General features: G+C 43.7%; 1 protein-coding gene across 2 annotated transcripts in view; it reads left to right on the forward strand.

Annotated features, from left to right (window-relative positions):
* COL15A1 (collagen type XV alpha 1 chain) overlaps positions 1–16,565 on the forward strand; it is a 144,191-nt gene that overhangs the window by 111,040 nt on the left and 16,586 nt on the right. For both annotated transcript variants that reach the window (XM_079949277.1, XM_079949278.1), the window contains exons 23-33: positions 402–464; positions 2,936–2,971; positions 4,591–4,653; positions 5,251–5,328; positions 5,526–5,561; positions 7,312–7,365; positions 7,456–7,515; positions 8,897–8,965; positions 10,684–10,725; positions 13,156–13,195; positions 14,740–14,817. In XM_079949277.1, the coding sequence (XP_079805403.1) occupies positions 402–464; positions 2,936–2,971; positions 4,591–4,653; positions 5,251–5,328; positions 5,526–5,561; positions 7,312–7,365; positions 7,456–7,515; positions 8,897–8,965; positions 10,684–10,725; positions 13,156–13,195; positions 14,740–14,817 (619 nt within the window). The remainder of the gene's footprint in view (positions 1–401; positions 465–2,935; positions 2,972–4,590; positions 4,654–5,250; positions 5,329–5,525; positions 5,562–7,311; positions 7,366–7,455; positions 7,516–8,896; positions 8,966–10,683; positions 10,726–13,155; positions 13,196–14,739; positions 14,818–16,565) is intronic.

Genomic DNA, 16,565 nt, shown 5'->3' on the forward strand with positions numbered 1-16,565 from the left:
CTTGGGGAGTTTGTTCAGCCCAGCTCTAGTAAAAAAAGAGAGTGACATCATATTATAGGGGTTTAGCAATATAAGCAGAAGGAACAGGCCTTGCAGTGGCTTCCTCTGTCTGGCTATCTAGTGCAAATCTCCAAAGTCCCCTCCCCTTCCTTATTCTCCTGTGTCTGATACTTCTTGCTGGAGTGCAAGAAAATAAATAATGCTTGAAGGAGAGGGGTAGAAAAACAGTGTATGCTTTTGATGACCTGCTTACCTTTCTCCATTTTAGATAAAATTAGTAGAGCATTTCATTTTTCTCCAGTATTTCTAGAAATTAGTGGATGATCTAGAAAAACTATTAATGTTTGGCATTTTGCCTGCTTCTCTCTCCCTCCCTCCCTCTCTCTCTCTCTCTCTTTTAGTCACTAAATGCTTCAGATGAAAGTTTTAACATTACGAGAATCAAAGGACTTGTTGGGCCTCCAGTGAGTATGTTCTATTCTGCTACAGATAGGTAGCCGTGTTGGTCTGCCATAGTCAAAACAAAATAAAAAAATTCCTTCAATAAATTCCTTCAAAAATTCGTTCTATTCTGCTGTGCTAGATAAAACCATGCCTTGGTTTAAGTAAACTCCTAAAGCATTTTTCTCTGATTCTCACATCAGTGGAGTAGCGTGGGGGGTGCAGGGGGGGCCGGCCACACCGGGCGCAACATCTGGGGGTTAGGGGGCGCAAATCCACGGGTTAGGGGGCGCAAATTACTTGCCTTGCCCCGGGTGCTGACAACCCACGCTACGCCACTGTCTCACATAGAAATATGCTTCTTCTACCAACCTCTTTGGACTTCACTGTGTTATATGACAACAGCTCTGAGTACAGATCTTGATCCATCCAATATAACAGAATATAATCATAGTAATCTCCAATACGTTTCTAGCTGAACATGTAGAATATAGTACTATATGATGGTGATGATGATGATTGGGGATGGTTTAGTCTATATAATCAACTGCAAAAACAAAACATAAACCTGGAATAGGAAAACTGTTCCCAATTTAGGGCCGTTTCAAGGAACTGAGCTGGTGTGCTTGCAATAGATAGCACCCCTGCTTGATCTCACCCTGCTTTTGAGGAATCCGTCAGAGCCTGCATAAGCATCGACAGGCTGGATGTTCATTGCATCCATCTCTCCTGCGGGGAAGGGATTGGGACTCACATCTCAGTTTCCGCTACTCCCCACCCCGTGATTTTATTCAGGTGAGAGGCATAAACGTTGTGATAAGCATCATTTTTCCAAAGGGGATGTTAGGATGTTAGGTCCCACCCCTATGTAAGAGATGGATGCTCTGATTTTCAGTGCTGATTTACTTGCTACCACCTCTTTTACTTGGACGGGACGCAGGTGGCGCTGTGGGTTAAAGCCTCAGCGCCTAGGGCTTGCCGATCGAAAGGTCGGTGGTTCGAATCCCTGCGGCGGGGTGCGCTCCTGCTGCTCGGTCCCAGCGCCTGCCAACCTAGCAGTTCGAAAGCACCTCCGGGTGCAAGTAGATAAATAGGGACCGCTTACCAGCGGGAAGGTAAACGGCGTTTCCATGTGCGGCTCTGGCTCTGGCCAGAGCAGCGATGTCACGCTGGCCACGTGACCCGGAAGTGTCTCCGGACAGCGCTGGCCCCTGGCCTCTTAAGTGAGATGGGCGCACAACCCCAGAGTCTGTCAAGACTGGCCCGTACGGGCAGGGGTACCTTTACCTTTACCTTTACCTCTTTTACTGACCTGGCAAAGTTTGTTGAGCATGGGAATGGGGAGGCGGTAGCAGATGCACGGCGTGCTTCACATGCACTTGTGTGCGCACACACAAAATATCACTCTTTTTAGGTTTAAGTTTATAAAGCAGGAGTGGGCACGTGGGCCTGATCTGGACTACCAAACCTTCCCCAGTGGCTTGCCAAGCCTTGACCTGATGGGTGGTTTTCATCACCATCCTGTCACTGTACTGGGCAGATAGGTTTAGAGCTCTCTGTTCATCCCAGCACCACAGTGGAGATTAAAAACACCTTGTCCCACTCAGGGAGGTGGCAGTCTCTCCAGATCAGCTGAGTCCTTGTCTATGTATATGTTTGCACAGTAGTAAAGCGATAGTTCTGGAGAGGAAAACCAACTTCCCTTTTTAGATAATGCATGCAGGAGTTAAAGGAAGCATCTTCTTAAAGAGAGACATTCTTTTTGTGTATGAGGGAAGACAAAATGTCACTTCAAAGGTGGTGCCATTCCCCTGTAGTTTATGGGATGGACTTAGCTGAACTTCGGTCCCACTGAAATCAATGGGAAAAGTTAGTCATTCCTCAAGCTACGTCCCACTGATTCAGTGGCAACAATGTGCAACCAACTTCAGAGTACAAATAACTTGTATATCACTACTTAGAAGTAACTCTCACTGATTTAAATGAGGCTTTCTCCCCAGGTAAGTGTGTAATAGCACTGAAGCCTCAGTCTGGATCTAACCATATATATTTACAGGTATTAAATTTGTATCTGCTCTCTAATTGGAATCACTTTTTAAAATCAGGAAAAGGATTTTGATTTATTTTACACATCAACTAAGCATTGCAGGCCTGTATGATATGTTTCTATCATATGGAGAAGTATTTCCACACTGCTTACAGTTCCCACAAATCAAAACAATGAATGCAAACTTGCTGGTTCTCATGCAGACAAATTAAATCTGCCATGTTTCCTAAAGGATGTGTGTCTCTGTAGACCAGAAATATTTTTCAAGTAATTAACAGTGAGTGTTAGCTTCTGAAACTTAAGCCTTGGATTCTGTTACTCAGACAGCTGTATTTAGAAAGTTGTCCAATGTTTTAAATGCAGTTCAAAATGAAATGGCATTCACAAACAGCAGGGATCCTAATCACAGTGAAACATCTTCACCTGCTTTGTCATTGCATTTTACAGGGTCCAGACGGTAAGCCTGGCCTCCCAGGATTTCCTGTAAGTACCATATACCCAGTTTCTGAAACAGAAAACATGTAATGTAATTGCTATTAATGTTTTAGCACTTGTCATGGTGCACAAAGTGTATAATGCCCAACAAACTCTAAGGTCCTAATAATAAAATGAGAAAATAACATAAATCTGAGTAAAACCAGGCATTATACTGCAGGATTCCAGTGGCGGCTTTGAGAATAAGTTTCAGTTCTGACCAAGTGATACTGCTTTGATTCTTCTATATGACGACTTCAGCAAGTTCCAGTCAGGTGCTTGCAGTCATCAGATAAGAGCATTTCACATAAATCATTGGGGAAATGAAACTGGGATGGTGTCTATTGCCATCATGCTCCTTTTGTAACGTTTCCAGAGGCTCAGATTAAGTGTTGAGCTCTCTTCAGGCCTTCTGCTCCATAGATGTAGCAAACGTGGCTGAGGGATGGGGACCATGTTGCAATCCCCAGGCCCCAACATGGACACACCTGCTGGCCACAGGTGGATGAGCACTTGTCAAGAAGTGTGAAGAAGTGTGTGAAGAAGGCCTCCCCACACGAAGATGCACAGACAGGTGGAAACCTTGCTCAAGCAGGTCCACCACTCACACAGATGAGACCTCCCTGTGTACAGCTATGCAAGCACAGCCCTCCTTCACTTACTAAAGGTGTCCCCGGCAGCTGGCATGGCCAGTGGGTATGTTGGCTCCAGCAGGACATGTATTTGCTGCTAGGAGAAGGCCTGATCCAACAAGGTGGGACTAGGCTAGTCCCCTAAATGTTCCCCTGGTGCCTCCTTCCCAAAACCTGGGAATCTTCTGCCTGACTTATGGAGGGAGTCAATATGCTCACACATGCAATTTCAGAGTGTGATGTCCTCACAAGCCGACACCTCTGGGCCTATCTGTTTCCGTTAACCTATTTGGTCTTTTTATGTAGGCTGATTCATAATTTGTGTGGGAGTTATGTAATTCCCCCACTCTTTGTAGTAATGTCCCAAACACACAATGCATAAAATCAGGGATGGGAGCAGAGAGATATAGGCAAGCCCCACTCGAAACCTCTCAGGCTTTGCTCTTCAGACTTTTCTGCAATTAGCCGAATCACAGGGAGAGTTTCTGGGTATGCTCATTCACACACATTTAAACCCATTTCAGGCTTCCATGCTAATTGCAGACATCACCCCCCTCCCATGGACATCTACAGGAATTTTTCTAGGGGGAGGGCAAAGTAAATACTACAAACATACCTACTATTTCTGGTAGACCTTGTGAATGATGACGACACCTGGGTAGATGTAGCCTCTGAGAAACCTGCATTCAAGGTCTACCCTTCCCTTGGATCTCATTGGATAGGCTGGCTGACTGTCCCTCTGTGGGTGGACACAGCAACCAGACCCACTCAGTTCCTTCCCTGGCTCCCTTCATCTCTCCCAGTCCCAGCAGATGCCCATGTCCCCTCCCCAGCCATGACCATGGCTCCATAGAGATTTGTCAGCAGACCCAGTTTTGCATACAGGTCGGCTGTTGTCCTAAAAACAATAAGATGTTAATCATATTTGGCAACATGCGGAAGTTACCTAATCATAATAGGCCTGTTTATAGAAAGTCTACTTTGTTTTTTTTCTAGGGCCCCAGGGGACCAAAAGGAGACATTGGACTTCCTGGTTCACCAGGAGAGAAAGGAAAGCAGGTAAAAAGGAAAGCAGGCAGTAGACCAGTTTAGAAATGTGAGGTGGTTACCAGCATATTTTGGAACTGTTAGGGATGATTTCCTCTTGTATATTCAAAGATGAGCACAAAACATCTTGGCAACCTGAGACCTCAAGAATTTGGTTTGCATGGTTTGTCATATTTCCTTTAAATGTGGTGGAGATGAAGCTTCCCTTTACAAAACGGTAATCCAATAAGCAATTTCTTCTGGGAAGTTGAAAAAAGGTGGAACCACACAATTGTAATTCGGGGCTATGTTCAAGTTTAGGTGCCCATGGATCTAGCAGTACATTCCAGGATCCAAGGATAACATGGGGCGTTGTGATTGTTCCCTTGTTAGTTTTCAACTTTTCCAGATCTGGGACCCATATCTGTGGGCTGATCCCTGTGCATCCAATCATTGGTTTCTTTTCTCATTTGGAAGAGACTGTTTGAAGTCAGATTCATGTCAGCTCTTGGTATAAGTCAATAAAGCAGCAAATTCATCTGATAGATTTATGTACGCCAGATAAATGTAAACATCGAACCTTGGAGGAAAAATGAAATATCATGGCAATGAATAATGTGGTTTTTCTAGGGTGAAAAGGGTGAGCCAGGAGCAATCTTTGCTTCAGCTGAATCATTAACAGAAGTGATAAGAAGACCAGGAGAGAAGGTAACTTTGTTGGTTTTTTTTTTTTTGTTTTTTTTTTGCATTCTTCTGCTCTCTCTGTCCCATAGAAGAGAATGTGTGCTCTTTAAGGAACTGCCCTGAGACCTGTGGGTATAGGGTGGTATTGATAATAATAATAATAATAATAATAATAATAATAATAATAACAATAACGGCTAATAGAACCCTTTTTCTCATAGGGTGAACCTGGAGTAACAGGACCAGTTGGACCAATGGTAAGCTTATTAATTTTTAAAAATCAGTTCATGCACCTTTTGCTATTGGAGAGAGGGAGAAATATTTCAAAGTGACGGTAGAAAAGTGAAGAAAGGAATGAACTATGTGGAAGGAATTATAATGGTAAAAAGCAAAGTTCTATTAGAAACCTAGATCCATTAAAAATACATTTGTACATATGTGAATTGTTCCCTTGTTAGTTTTCTGAAACCAGCCTGTTTTTGGTCAGCACTTTCAACTAATAAACATATTTTTCTATGCAATCTTCCCCAATATACAAATTTTGCAAAGAAATTTCCCCATATATAGTGCATTCTTTCACCAAATGTCACACATTTATGCACCCTTTATCCTCGTATATGCATTTTTGTACACACAAATTGGCTGGAGAACTGCATTCCAAAATTCTATCAGTAATAATAATAATTTATTATTTATACCCCTCCCATCTGGCTGAGTTTCCCCAGCCAGTCTGGGCAGCTTCCAACAAAATATTAAAATACAAGAGATGGTTATGTCTCCATTAGTGGCGCTGATTCGGCTTCAAAGTGACAAGCAACAGCAAGTCACACTGCTGTCAACAAGAAGAACACTAGGTCACTGGCCTCAATCCCATGGTTTGTGTCCAGGGATAATGGGGCTTCCATTTCTGGCCCATGATGGAAGAGATGGTGTCAAAAATCTTTTCCCAGAATTTTTGGGATATACTCTACATCCCCAGTCTTCACGTGAGAGCTCCCTGAAAGTAGAGTAATGCGTGAGACACAGGATCTCTACGATAAGATGACTCTTCACATGCATGAGCGCAGAGTGCTCACAACAGTACACTGGTGGGTGCTCTTCTTGCTGTAGTTATAACTTGAAATAACCTTGTGTGGTCATGTTCGTTGTTTGCAATGTTAATGAAAATAATACAAATGGTTCTTTTTTTGAAAAGGACAGATTTCAAAGGATGGTTGTGTTTCAGTTCACATATTGAGTCAGAAAGTGCAAATGTGGTAGGCTGGACTTTTAAAAGCAAACATATTCAAGCAACCCTACAAAAAAATGTAAGCAGAATGCCCCAGTAATTCCTATAGTGTATTTGAAGAGCTTTCCCTGGATTGCCTCTGATTCTCAGCTTTTTAGAATCATAGAATCATAGAATCATAGAGTTGGAAGAGACCACAAGGGCCATCGAGTCCAACCCCCTGCCAAGCAGGAAACACCATCAGAGCACTCCTGACATATGGTTGTCAAGCCTCTGCTTAAAGACCTCCAAAGAAGGAGACTCCACCACACTCCTTGGCAGCAAATTCCACTGTCAAACAGCTCTTACTGTCAGGAAGTTCTTCCTAATGTTTAGGTGGAATCTTCTTTCTTGTAGTTTGGATCCATTGCTCCGTGTCCGCTTCTCTGGAGCAGCAGAAAACAACCTTTCTCCCTCCTCTATGTGACATCCTTTTATATATTTTTTATATATTTTTATATATTTGAACATGGCTATCATATCACCCATATTTCACACATATATTACCCATATATCACACATATTTAAAAGAAACTTTAAAATAAAGATAAAATAGAAACAATATTGGAACATACCAGTACAAATGTATTAATGTACATTGAACATACGAATTCATTATTAGCTACAAATGTGTGGCAGAGGCACTAAAATATGGCTTTATTTCCAATAAAGCGCACTGCACATATCTAGGCATTTGTTCTGTTTTTCTTTCTGTTTGTAATACTTCTTTTTGTCTTTAGGGGCCACCTGGACCTTCAGGACTTAAAGGAGAACTTGGTTTCCCCGGTCGGCCAGTGTGTACATTTCTTTTTTGGGAAGAGGGGTATTTTAAAATTCTTTTTATTATGGCATAAAGCATTTATGTGCTGTTATCTGCCTTTCAGGGGCGTCCTGGCCTGAATGGGAAAAAAGGCATAAAAGGTGAACGGGGTGTAACATTATATGTAAGTTCTACAGAAATGAAGTTCTTATTAACAGTTTAAGAAGATGCAACTATACTCATAACAAGCAAAGGGAAGCTCTATTCCATGCATGAATGAATTAATTAAGAGGAAATTCTTTTTTATATAGGCACTGGCATGGGTGGCTTTAAAAGGGGATTAGTCAAGTTAGTCGAAAGGGATATGATAACCCATTCTCGGAAGATATAGTCGCCAATGTTCAGATATTCATGTTCAGAGGATACTTCTGTTTACTTCTGAAACCAATTGCCAGGGGTTATACAAGAGACACAATAGAGATGAAGGGATGATTTGTTTGGAAATGCTCTCTGACGTGTATGGTGAGGCCAAATCCCTAAAGGGTGAGGTTGTGCTGTGTTTTTTGTTTTGTTTTGCTTTTAGTGTGGCCTGTCTTGTAGCAATCACAAAGTCGATTGGGTTTTTCAAACACTGCCAGATTAGCAGGGTCTTTAGTTATGAGTGGGGGAGGGGGGAGAGGTTTATGAACTGTGTAGGAGCACGTGGGATGCCCTGAGTAATGTGATTAAAGGTAAGGAGCTGGTTTGGTGTTGGAGAAAGGGTGAGCCTCAGTTAGACAGCTGCCATATATCCCCTGCTTTGGTCCTCCCCAGCCAGTGTTTGTGGTTGCCTTAGCAGGCAGTTCTTGGGCGTGCTGGCTCTATATCTTAGAGTCAGGTTGGGTTGCAATAAAATCTTCCTCATTTATTGCTTGTTAGTGGACGAGGAGACCAGTCTGTGCACAACTGAGTCTTGGGTGGGAAAGCTGGGAGGAGTTGGTCTGAGTTGTGTCCTCCTGGGTACTCGCTTTAGCACCAGAACAGAGCCGCTTTTAGCAGGTTATTCTGCCACCCAGATGAGTGGGATTCAACTGGTGCTGGTAGAGACACTGGTGGAGGAAGGGAGTGTGGTGGGTGTGATCCGCCCAGGTGTCATCCCTGAGGGGGGTGACATCGCCCCCCCGCCCCCCTGGGACTCTCACCCTGCCCCTGCAGACAGCTAGCCCTGCCCCCGGGTGCACAGCTACCTCCACCTCTGGGTAGAGATGGGGGAGGAATCCATATAATTCGCATTCAAAACCACCTGGTTCAATCCAGGTGTATCATGACCCAGATCAGATCACGAGCACATATCAGAATCTGCAGCCCTACTTTTTAATGACAACATCTAAAGGGATTTCTCACAAGATTAAGACCTACTGTGAACACTTGTATGTTCAGAAGCACCACCAGACAAGAAAAAGTTAGCACTAAGATCAGGAAACATGTTGACATGCTATATTAAAATACATCACACAGTGGTGAGGCCGGCCCTAGCCTTTGCTGGAAAACAATCCCTGATGCTTTTCCTGCTTTTATCTTTCTAGGGGCCTCCTGGTTTGCGTGGATTACCTGGGCCCCCAGGACCCCCAGGCCGTGTAGTTTTCATTAAAGGAGTAAGTACATCCACATTTGTCATCTCATTTGGCTCTATCCAAATTGAAAAAAACTAAGGGAATTTTATAGAAACTTCAATCCAGCTGCCATCTTCAGAGGCTCCGGTTGTCAGATGCTAGGGGCATCGGTTATTTGTCTTTATTTTGCTCTAGTTGTGAACTTCCCAAGGGCTTGCTACTGCTGGACACAAAGAACTCCAACGTGATAAATTATTGGTGTGATAGTTTTCAGAGCTAGAACGTTGTTTTGAAAATGCTGCTAGACAGCCAAGCGAGGATCTTTTCGAGGTTGTTGTGGAAAGCGGTGGCATTTGCAGTTTAAATGCATCAGCAGAAGCTTGAAATGAATCCTCTCTTGGAGGAGTACACTTTGCCCCGGACGCAATCCGAGTATGGAAAATAAGAAAGCTAAGTTTATTACAGGAAATAATACATGTTGTGTAGGAAAGATCACAGTTCCAGTTAACTAAGGTGGAGATGCAAAGAGCCATACTCGCTCCTTCACCTCTACAGGAGAGAAAGAGACAAAGAAGCATAGAATCATGGAATAATAGAATTGTAGAGTTGGAAGGGATCCTTAGGGTCATCTAGTCCAACCCCCTGCAAGGCAGGAATATCAAGTAAAACATCCATGACAGGTGGCCATCCAGTGTCTGCTGAAAAGCCTCCAATGGAGAGTCCACTATCTTCTGAGAGAGTCTGTTCCACGGTTATCAACTGGATACTTCCTCTTAAACACAGTTGTGTCAGATAGGAGTTAATCCATAGGTATTATGAAAAGGTGGAGAGAGGAGGAGGAGGAAAGGAGGTCAGCAACCTTGAGAGTATCAGACTTGCACCTGAGGAAAGGTTAGCAAAGGTGAGCTCAGTAAAGGAAGCTTGGGGCTCCACTGTCTATTCTATCCCCATGGAGACTTGCCTGCCTTTAACACAAGCTGAGCTGCATCCTGACATTTCCAACAGAATGCTCACTACTGAAGATCGGGGGGAAAATTGATTCGGTTTGCATTTGAATGTGAACCCACCTGATTCAGCTCCCCAAACAAACAAAGAATGAGACACAGCTTTCCTTCAAAATTTTCACTTCTCAAAAGAACTTTGCGGTGCAGTTTTCCAACCACATAATGTGTGTATTAGCAGGAAATGCATCTTTAAACAAATAATAATACATTAGTGAAAAGGAGGGGAACTACATGAAAAAATGTGTATATTAAGCAAACTTGGATAGGAAAAATGTACACTAAAATGCTGACAGTTTTTAGCAGTTTTGCCCATCTGATCAATGTAAGGTGAATGTGTGTAACTGTAGCCATCTTGAATTCCATGAAAATAAGATAGGGGATAAGTAAGTGTAATTTTAAAGGACTGGATTTGTTTATTTAATATTAAAAGCCACATCAGGAGGGAACAACTGATAAGCAAAGAATCAGCATCAGGAGCAGGGAATTGGCAGTTTCTCTGCTCCAAAATGCTCCCCACGTGGATTTCTCTTGGCCTCTGATGTGTAGCTTGGTCTTAAAAAAATTACGAGAAGTACCCTAGCATATACATTTTCAACATACAGACTGAAAAACCATCCCAAAATTATTTAGAGAAAAATACCCCCCCCCAAAAAAAAGGGCTTTGGTGAGGAGCGTGGTCTTACACTTTTATTAATATATTGCTTTTAGAAATAACTAAATAGTTACTGTATTTATTTTCCTCCAATTTCTGAACAGACAGTTTTTCCAATTTCTCCCAGGCCTCAGTGCAAGACAACAGTGAGTTATTTACAGTATCTATCCATTTTCCCTGGATAAACATATGTGCTTTATATGTTTTTTGTTCTTGTCTGTTGCCTCGTCAGCACCTGCCCTAATAACACCGCATGCTGCATGAGTGCTTTCAAGGCAGGACCAAATGGTTAAGGTCACAGATAGCGGTGATGAAGTAATTATGTGCAGTGCTTTTCTTCTAGGGAAAGAAAGGGTGCCGGTACTGCATACCCTTGTCTTAAAACACATGTCGGCAGCCGCCAAGCCACCCTTGGCCACTCTAGGTGTGGCCTGTGAGGCCCCCAGGAAGCCCCACCCCCTTTCCCCTGTTGATTCCCCCATCAGCTGCACAGTGGGGAAAGGACACCTGTTTCTGTGCTGTGATTTAGGCTGCAGCAGGAGCCCTTGGGGGACGTGGGTGGCGCTGTGGGTTAAACCACAGAGCCTAGGACTTGCTGATCAGAAGGTCGGCGGTTTGAATCCCCGCAACGGGGTGAGCTCCCGTTGCTCGGTCCCTGCTCCTGCCAACCTAGCAGTTCGAAAGCACGTCAAAGTGCAAGTAGATAAATAGGTACCGCTCCAGCGGGAAGGTAAATGGCGTTTCTGTGTGCTGCTCTGGTTCTCCAGAAGCGGCTTAGTCATGCTGGCCACATGACCTGGAAGCTGGATGCCGGCTCCCTCGGCCAATAAAGCGAGATGAGCGCCGCAACCCCAGAGTCGGCCACAACTGGTCCTAATGATCAGGGGTCCCTTTACCTTTACCTAGGAGCCCTTGGGGGCAGGGCAGGGGAAGAAGAGAATAGCAGCATGGCAACAAACCTTTTTAAGGTTTAAGCTGCGTTCTCAGTACAGTACTCCCCATGTAGCCCAGGCTGCTGCAGACAATGATCTTAGCTGCATCAAGGACATACAGATTAGATGTGTGCCTTCACTGGGAGTGAAGTGGGAATGTTTAAAGTGTGCATGTGAGTGAGAGCTGGAAGAGTACATGTAGGTGCTCATGTATGTGACTGTGTAGCCACCAACCCACCACCCACTACCGTAAGCAGACCTGACAGCCAAAAAGGTTGCTTGCCACTGTCTTGGCAGCACATTGTCCTTGAAAGCAGTGGAGTAAGGACAGTGATTTAGGAGATACTTTGTGTTTTAGTTGTCTGTTGTCAAACTTCATTTTAAAATATAATTTACTTTTACTTTTAAATACTTGTCTGTTTAAAAACACTCTGTCAAAAGGAAACATTAATGTTAACATATGCAACCCGGTACAGCAAAACAAATCCATGCACTGCCTCATCTGTATTATGTTGCCCATCAAAGTTCTGTTGATATCATTTGCTGTAGGTTCGTGGGGCTTAGTCACATCTCAGGAAAGAGCTGTAAGAAAATGGAATGTCCTGCTTCTGTCCCTGAAATCTCCAGTTAAAGATGGATTTCAGGGAGCCATATGGTACCTGCCCTATATCTTTCCCCCTTTGGGGCCAATAGCATCTTCCAAAGTGGTTCAGATTGGGAAACTAGCACCACTGGAGAAAGTATGCCCGGTGGTGTGTTTTGAAGAGAAGCATCTATCAATTTGATATAATTAGCGATAGAAGTGCAGACACAACCTCTTGTTTTAAAATCCACATTCTGATCTCAATTGAACTGTGATGCTAAACCAGAGTAATCATAGTGGCTCAACTGGACTTCTCTAACATCATTGGGTTGCCAACAATGTCAGCCTCCACCTCCTTTGGTACCTGCAACAGATCTCAGTAAATATCCATTCAGAAATCCACAATTCACAAGCGACTCTTTGCTCATCCTGCTCAGGTGCTGTTTGCACTGCCTCAGCCTCTCCTACGTTGCCCATATTTCACTGGATGTCAGGAATAGAGATGCACCCTCTCTTCCAATATGAACCAAGAAAAGGGCAACAAACTTACCTCTCTCAACAAGTGCGGTGGTGGCTGATGTTGCTCCCTTTTTTCCATTCACATGGAGTATGTTTGCACCGTTTTGTGATCCTGTCTCTTTTCCTGCTCATTTATGTGTTTTACCATGTCCCCACAGAAGCTAGTTTGTGACCAGCACCCACTGCACTTTCTCAGAATTCCAGAAGTGCCCACTGACTCAAAAAGGCTGGCAGGGGAAATACCATGATCACAAAAAGGCTGGCAACTCATGTTCTAACCTGGCATGTAGAATTTTCTTGGAATGGCAAGAATATATGCTACATGTCAAAGAACCGGACACTAAACAGACCCTGACCAGCTGATGTTCAGGGCATTAGTGCTTTGATATTCCAATACATTTTACATAAAGCAAGGCTGCTACTAACAGTGTGAGCTGCTTGTGTACTAGGACTAGGAGTTTCGTCAAAGATGCAGCACAGAGAAGTCTGTAAGGCACTTACGTTACTTGCATTTTGAATATATTTGCTCTCTATCTGTGCAGGCAGACACCCCTCACCCTGGAAACCCAAAAGTGGCCGATGGTAAGTTTGTTGGTAATGGGGCCCTAGTTGTAAGTTCTAGTGATGCAATGATAGGGTTATTTTCAAAGTCCAAAATGGAGTGGGATGGTGGTGGATGAAGGATTAGAGAGGTCTCTTTCTCCTCATCCCATGAATCCATTTAAGACCAGACTCCAGACCATCCTGGCTTGAGTCTAGTCAAAAATGGATTTTGATCAGGTCCCAGAGGCATGATTATTTCCAGACAAGGATTGGAAATGAGGAAGATATCCATTCATCCATCACCACTTCAGAAGATTTCAGCGCTGGTTAGTGACTCCGAAGCCAACGACTTCAGCTAACAGTCTGAATCACAATGAAGTTCATATGACATGGTCCCAATCCCATACTAACAACAGTGTTCCAGTTTCCTAAACCTCCATGCATCAAAACTTCATGTAAATTAGGACACTGCATTATAGTGTAGTGAACAAGAAAGCCAAGGTCTCAAAGTGAAGGGCTCATGAATGCAGGGATCAAGCCTGAGTACTTTGATTGACTGCCCTTCAAAAATGACTTCAAACAATCACTTTGTGCCCTTCTGCAATCAGTATTACTGTGGCTTTTCCCCTGAGCTTATTCTCATGGGGTTTAAGATGGCTCAGTTTTCTCAGAGGAAGACCTGCTGTTCTCACAATCATTCTTGAGGTTAGTGTGGAATAGGCGCTTGCACATGAAACTGGCTTCAGAAGAATGATGGAAGTTTTTGTTTGTGACAGTATGTTTTGCTCCATGCAAGGCAAAAGTGCTCATGAGTGCTTAGCCAGCAGTTGAAATAACTGGCATGGACCACTTAGACCCTGCCATCATGTGGGGGCACTAATTCATTGTGTCTTAAGCTGCCTCAATAACTTTGGTTGGTAGGTGGGGTATAAATATTCATATATATATATATTGCTTCCTATATCTGTGGAGGACACTTCTCTCCGCAGTTGGAGGAGGAAAGACAGCAATACAATTCAAGAAAGACAGGGAGGAGTAGGGAGAGGCGAGAGACATTTGCAGCAGTTATGCAGTCATACCTCTGCTTACGTATCCCTCTGGATATGTAAAATTCAGGTTGCGAATGCGGCAAACCCGGAAGTGACCCCACCCCCATGTAAATATTTTCTAGAAGCAGGTTCCTGGAGTGTAAGCGGTCCACCAGTCATCAAAGGTGAAAAAGAATTTCACTGCGTGCGCATGTGCAGAAGCGCTCGATTGCACTGTGTGCATGCGCAGAAGAGCGTCTCCAGTTATGAAGTTTTCAGGATGCGGCCGGGCCTCCGGAACGGATCCTGTTCATAACCGGCGGTATCACTGTACTTTGTAGCAGGCTACCCTCTTCGCTGCCTTTTGATTTGGGCCAGCCTTGGAAGCAACCAGGGTGATGCATTTTAAGGACACCACTCTAGAAATACTGGAGAGTTAAAATCTGGATAGCAAGCAAAACTTTGTGGAAGTCTGCTTTCTGTTTCTCATACTGCGGATGCCACCTGCTGTGCATTTCTGACCTGCCCACCCCCCCGCATGTAAATATTTTCTAGAAGCAGGTTCCTGGAGTGTAAGTGTTCCACCAGTCATCAAAGGTGAAAAAGGAGACAGAGGCGCACCAGGACCACCAGGTATTTTATTTTTTTTTATTATTTATTATATTTGTATACCACCCTTCATCCATAGATCACAGGGTGGTTCATAACATAAAATTACAATATTAAAAAAATGCAAAATACATAATAAGAACAAAAACAAATCAATGATTCCAGGGTCAGTCGGAATCCCCAAGAAGCTGGCAAGGCAGACAAAGTAAAGTAACACGTTTTATTTTCCGTTTTTCCTTCCATAAAAACACAAACAACTTCAGTCAAACCTGAAACTTCTGATTGCAATTTCCCTCTCCACTGAGAATAATTTTGCCCCAAGCTGATTAGGGAATTTAACGTGTGTGTGCATGTGTTTGCTTTTAAAGGTGATTACTGCTTTTGATTTAGTTTTATACAGTTTTCTTTAAAATAACCAAGCAAACATGGAGAGAGAGAAGAGTCAGGGGAATGGAGAATACAAAATTCAAGTATTTCGCCATGTTACCTTCAACAAACCAGAGATACTTCCTTTTCATAAATCCTAAGCTTTTTTAAAAAAATTGGAACAAATGATTAGTTCTAAACATCATTGTTAACTTTGGGAATGTGCAGAGGTGGATGTAAAGTACCTGTAACAATGCATTTTACACACTTACACACACACACACACACACACACATCTGACTACGGTTGCTAGTTGTCTTTAACAATAAACAATATCTTGATTTATGAAAAAGAAAACCCTCAGAACATCTGAATGATATGAAACAGGGAATTTTGCTGGTTGTTTGTCAAGGTTGCTGCTGTTTAACTCTTTCCTTGAGGACTTGGGATTACTACTATGGCTTTAGTCTCCAGGGGAAGGAGTTAGATCTCAGTGTAAGAAATCAGAAGTGAGTGGAAAGGAGAAAGAGAACTATCTTATACCAGCTGCCCCTCTTCTCCCCAAGCCCTGCAGCTTCCAAGTTCCAGCAAGATCTCACTGGAACTCAGAAGCCACTGTGTGACGGACAGCTGAACCAGAACAGAGTCTGGGGGTGCAGGGCCTCTGAATTCCACTAGAAGGCTGGAGCCTCTCTCTGATTGGCTACCAAGACTGCTGGTCAAAGAGGGGTGGAGCCAGCACTTTGGAAGGGAGAATAAAAGGATCCGTTTCTGACAGTGGGTTCAGATATTTTTAAGAGAGAGCTGGAGGAAAATAGCTGCAGCTAGAGAAAGGAGACTGAGCTTAGATTGGAAGATAATGTTTAGTGTCTTGTGAGAACGTTCAGACAGGAGTTAACTTAAGGGCTGAGTTTGAGCAGGAGAAGTAGGAGCTGTGAGGATACCGTCTACTTGGGTCTCATCCCAGTCAGGAGGGGAGACATCTTCTAGAAAGAGAAGATTAGCAGACCAGTTAAAAGGGGTGTGGGCAGTGGCGGAGCTTCATGCTCCGGCACCAGGGGGTGGAGAGCAGGTGGGAGGATGGGTAGCACGTATCCCGGGTGTGTGGTGCCCAGCCTGTGGGGGCATGGTGCCCAGTGCAGGTGGGGGGGGCAGCCACGATGGCACCCCGCCAGGATGGCTCTTCCTCCAACCCCCTCTTCCTCCGCCAGTGGGTGTGAAGATCGCCTGTGTCTGTAATACTATTCAAAGTACCTCAGGAGTGTCTTTGATAGAAGGTTGGGTAACTGACAGAAAGCACCACCTTCTTTAAGAACCAAAGTATTAATCTGTAATACCTATGCAGCAACTAGGCTAAGGAACTGAAGTGAAATAACTGGAAATAAGCTAAACATTTACCACCTAGC

The sequence above is a fragment of the Podarcis cretensis genome, assembly GCF_951804945.1.
Source record: "Podarcis cretensis genome assembly, chromosome: 13".
NCBI classification, from domain to species: domain Eukaryota; kingdom Metazoa; phylum Chordata; class Lepidosauria; order Squamata; family Lacertidae; genus Podarcis; species Podarcis cretensis.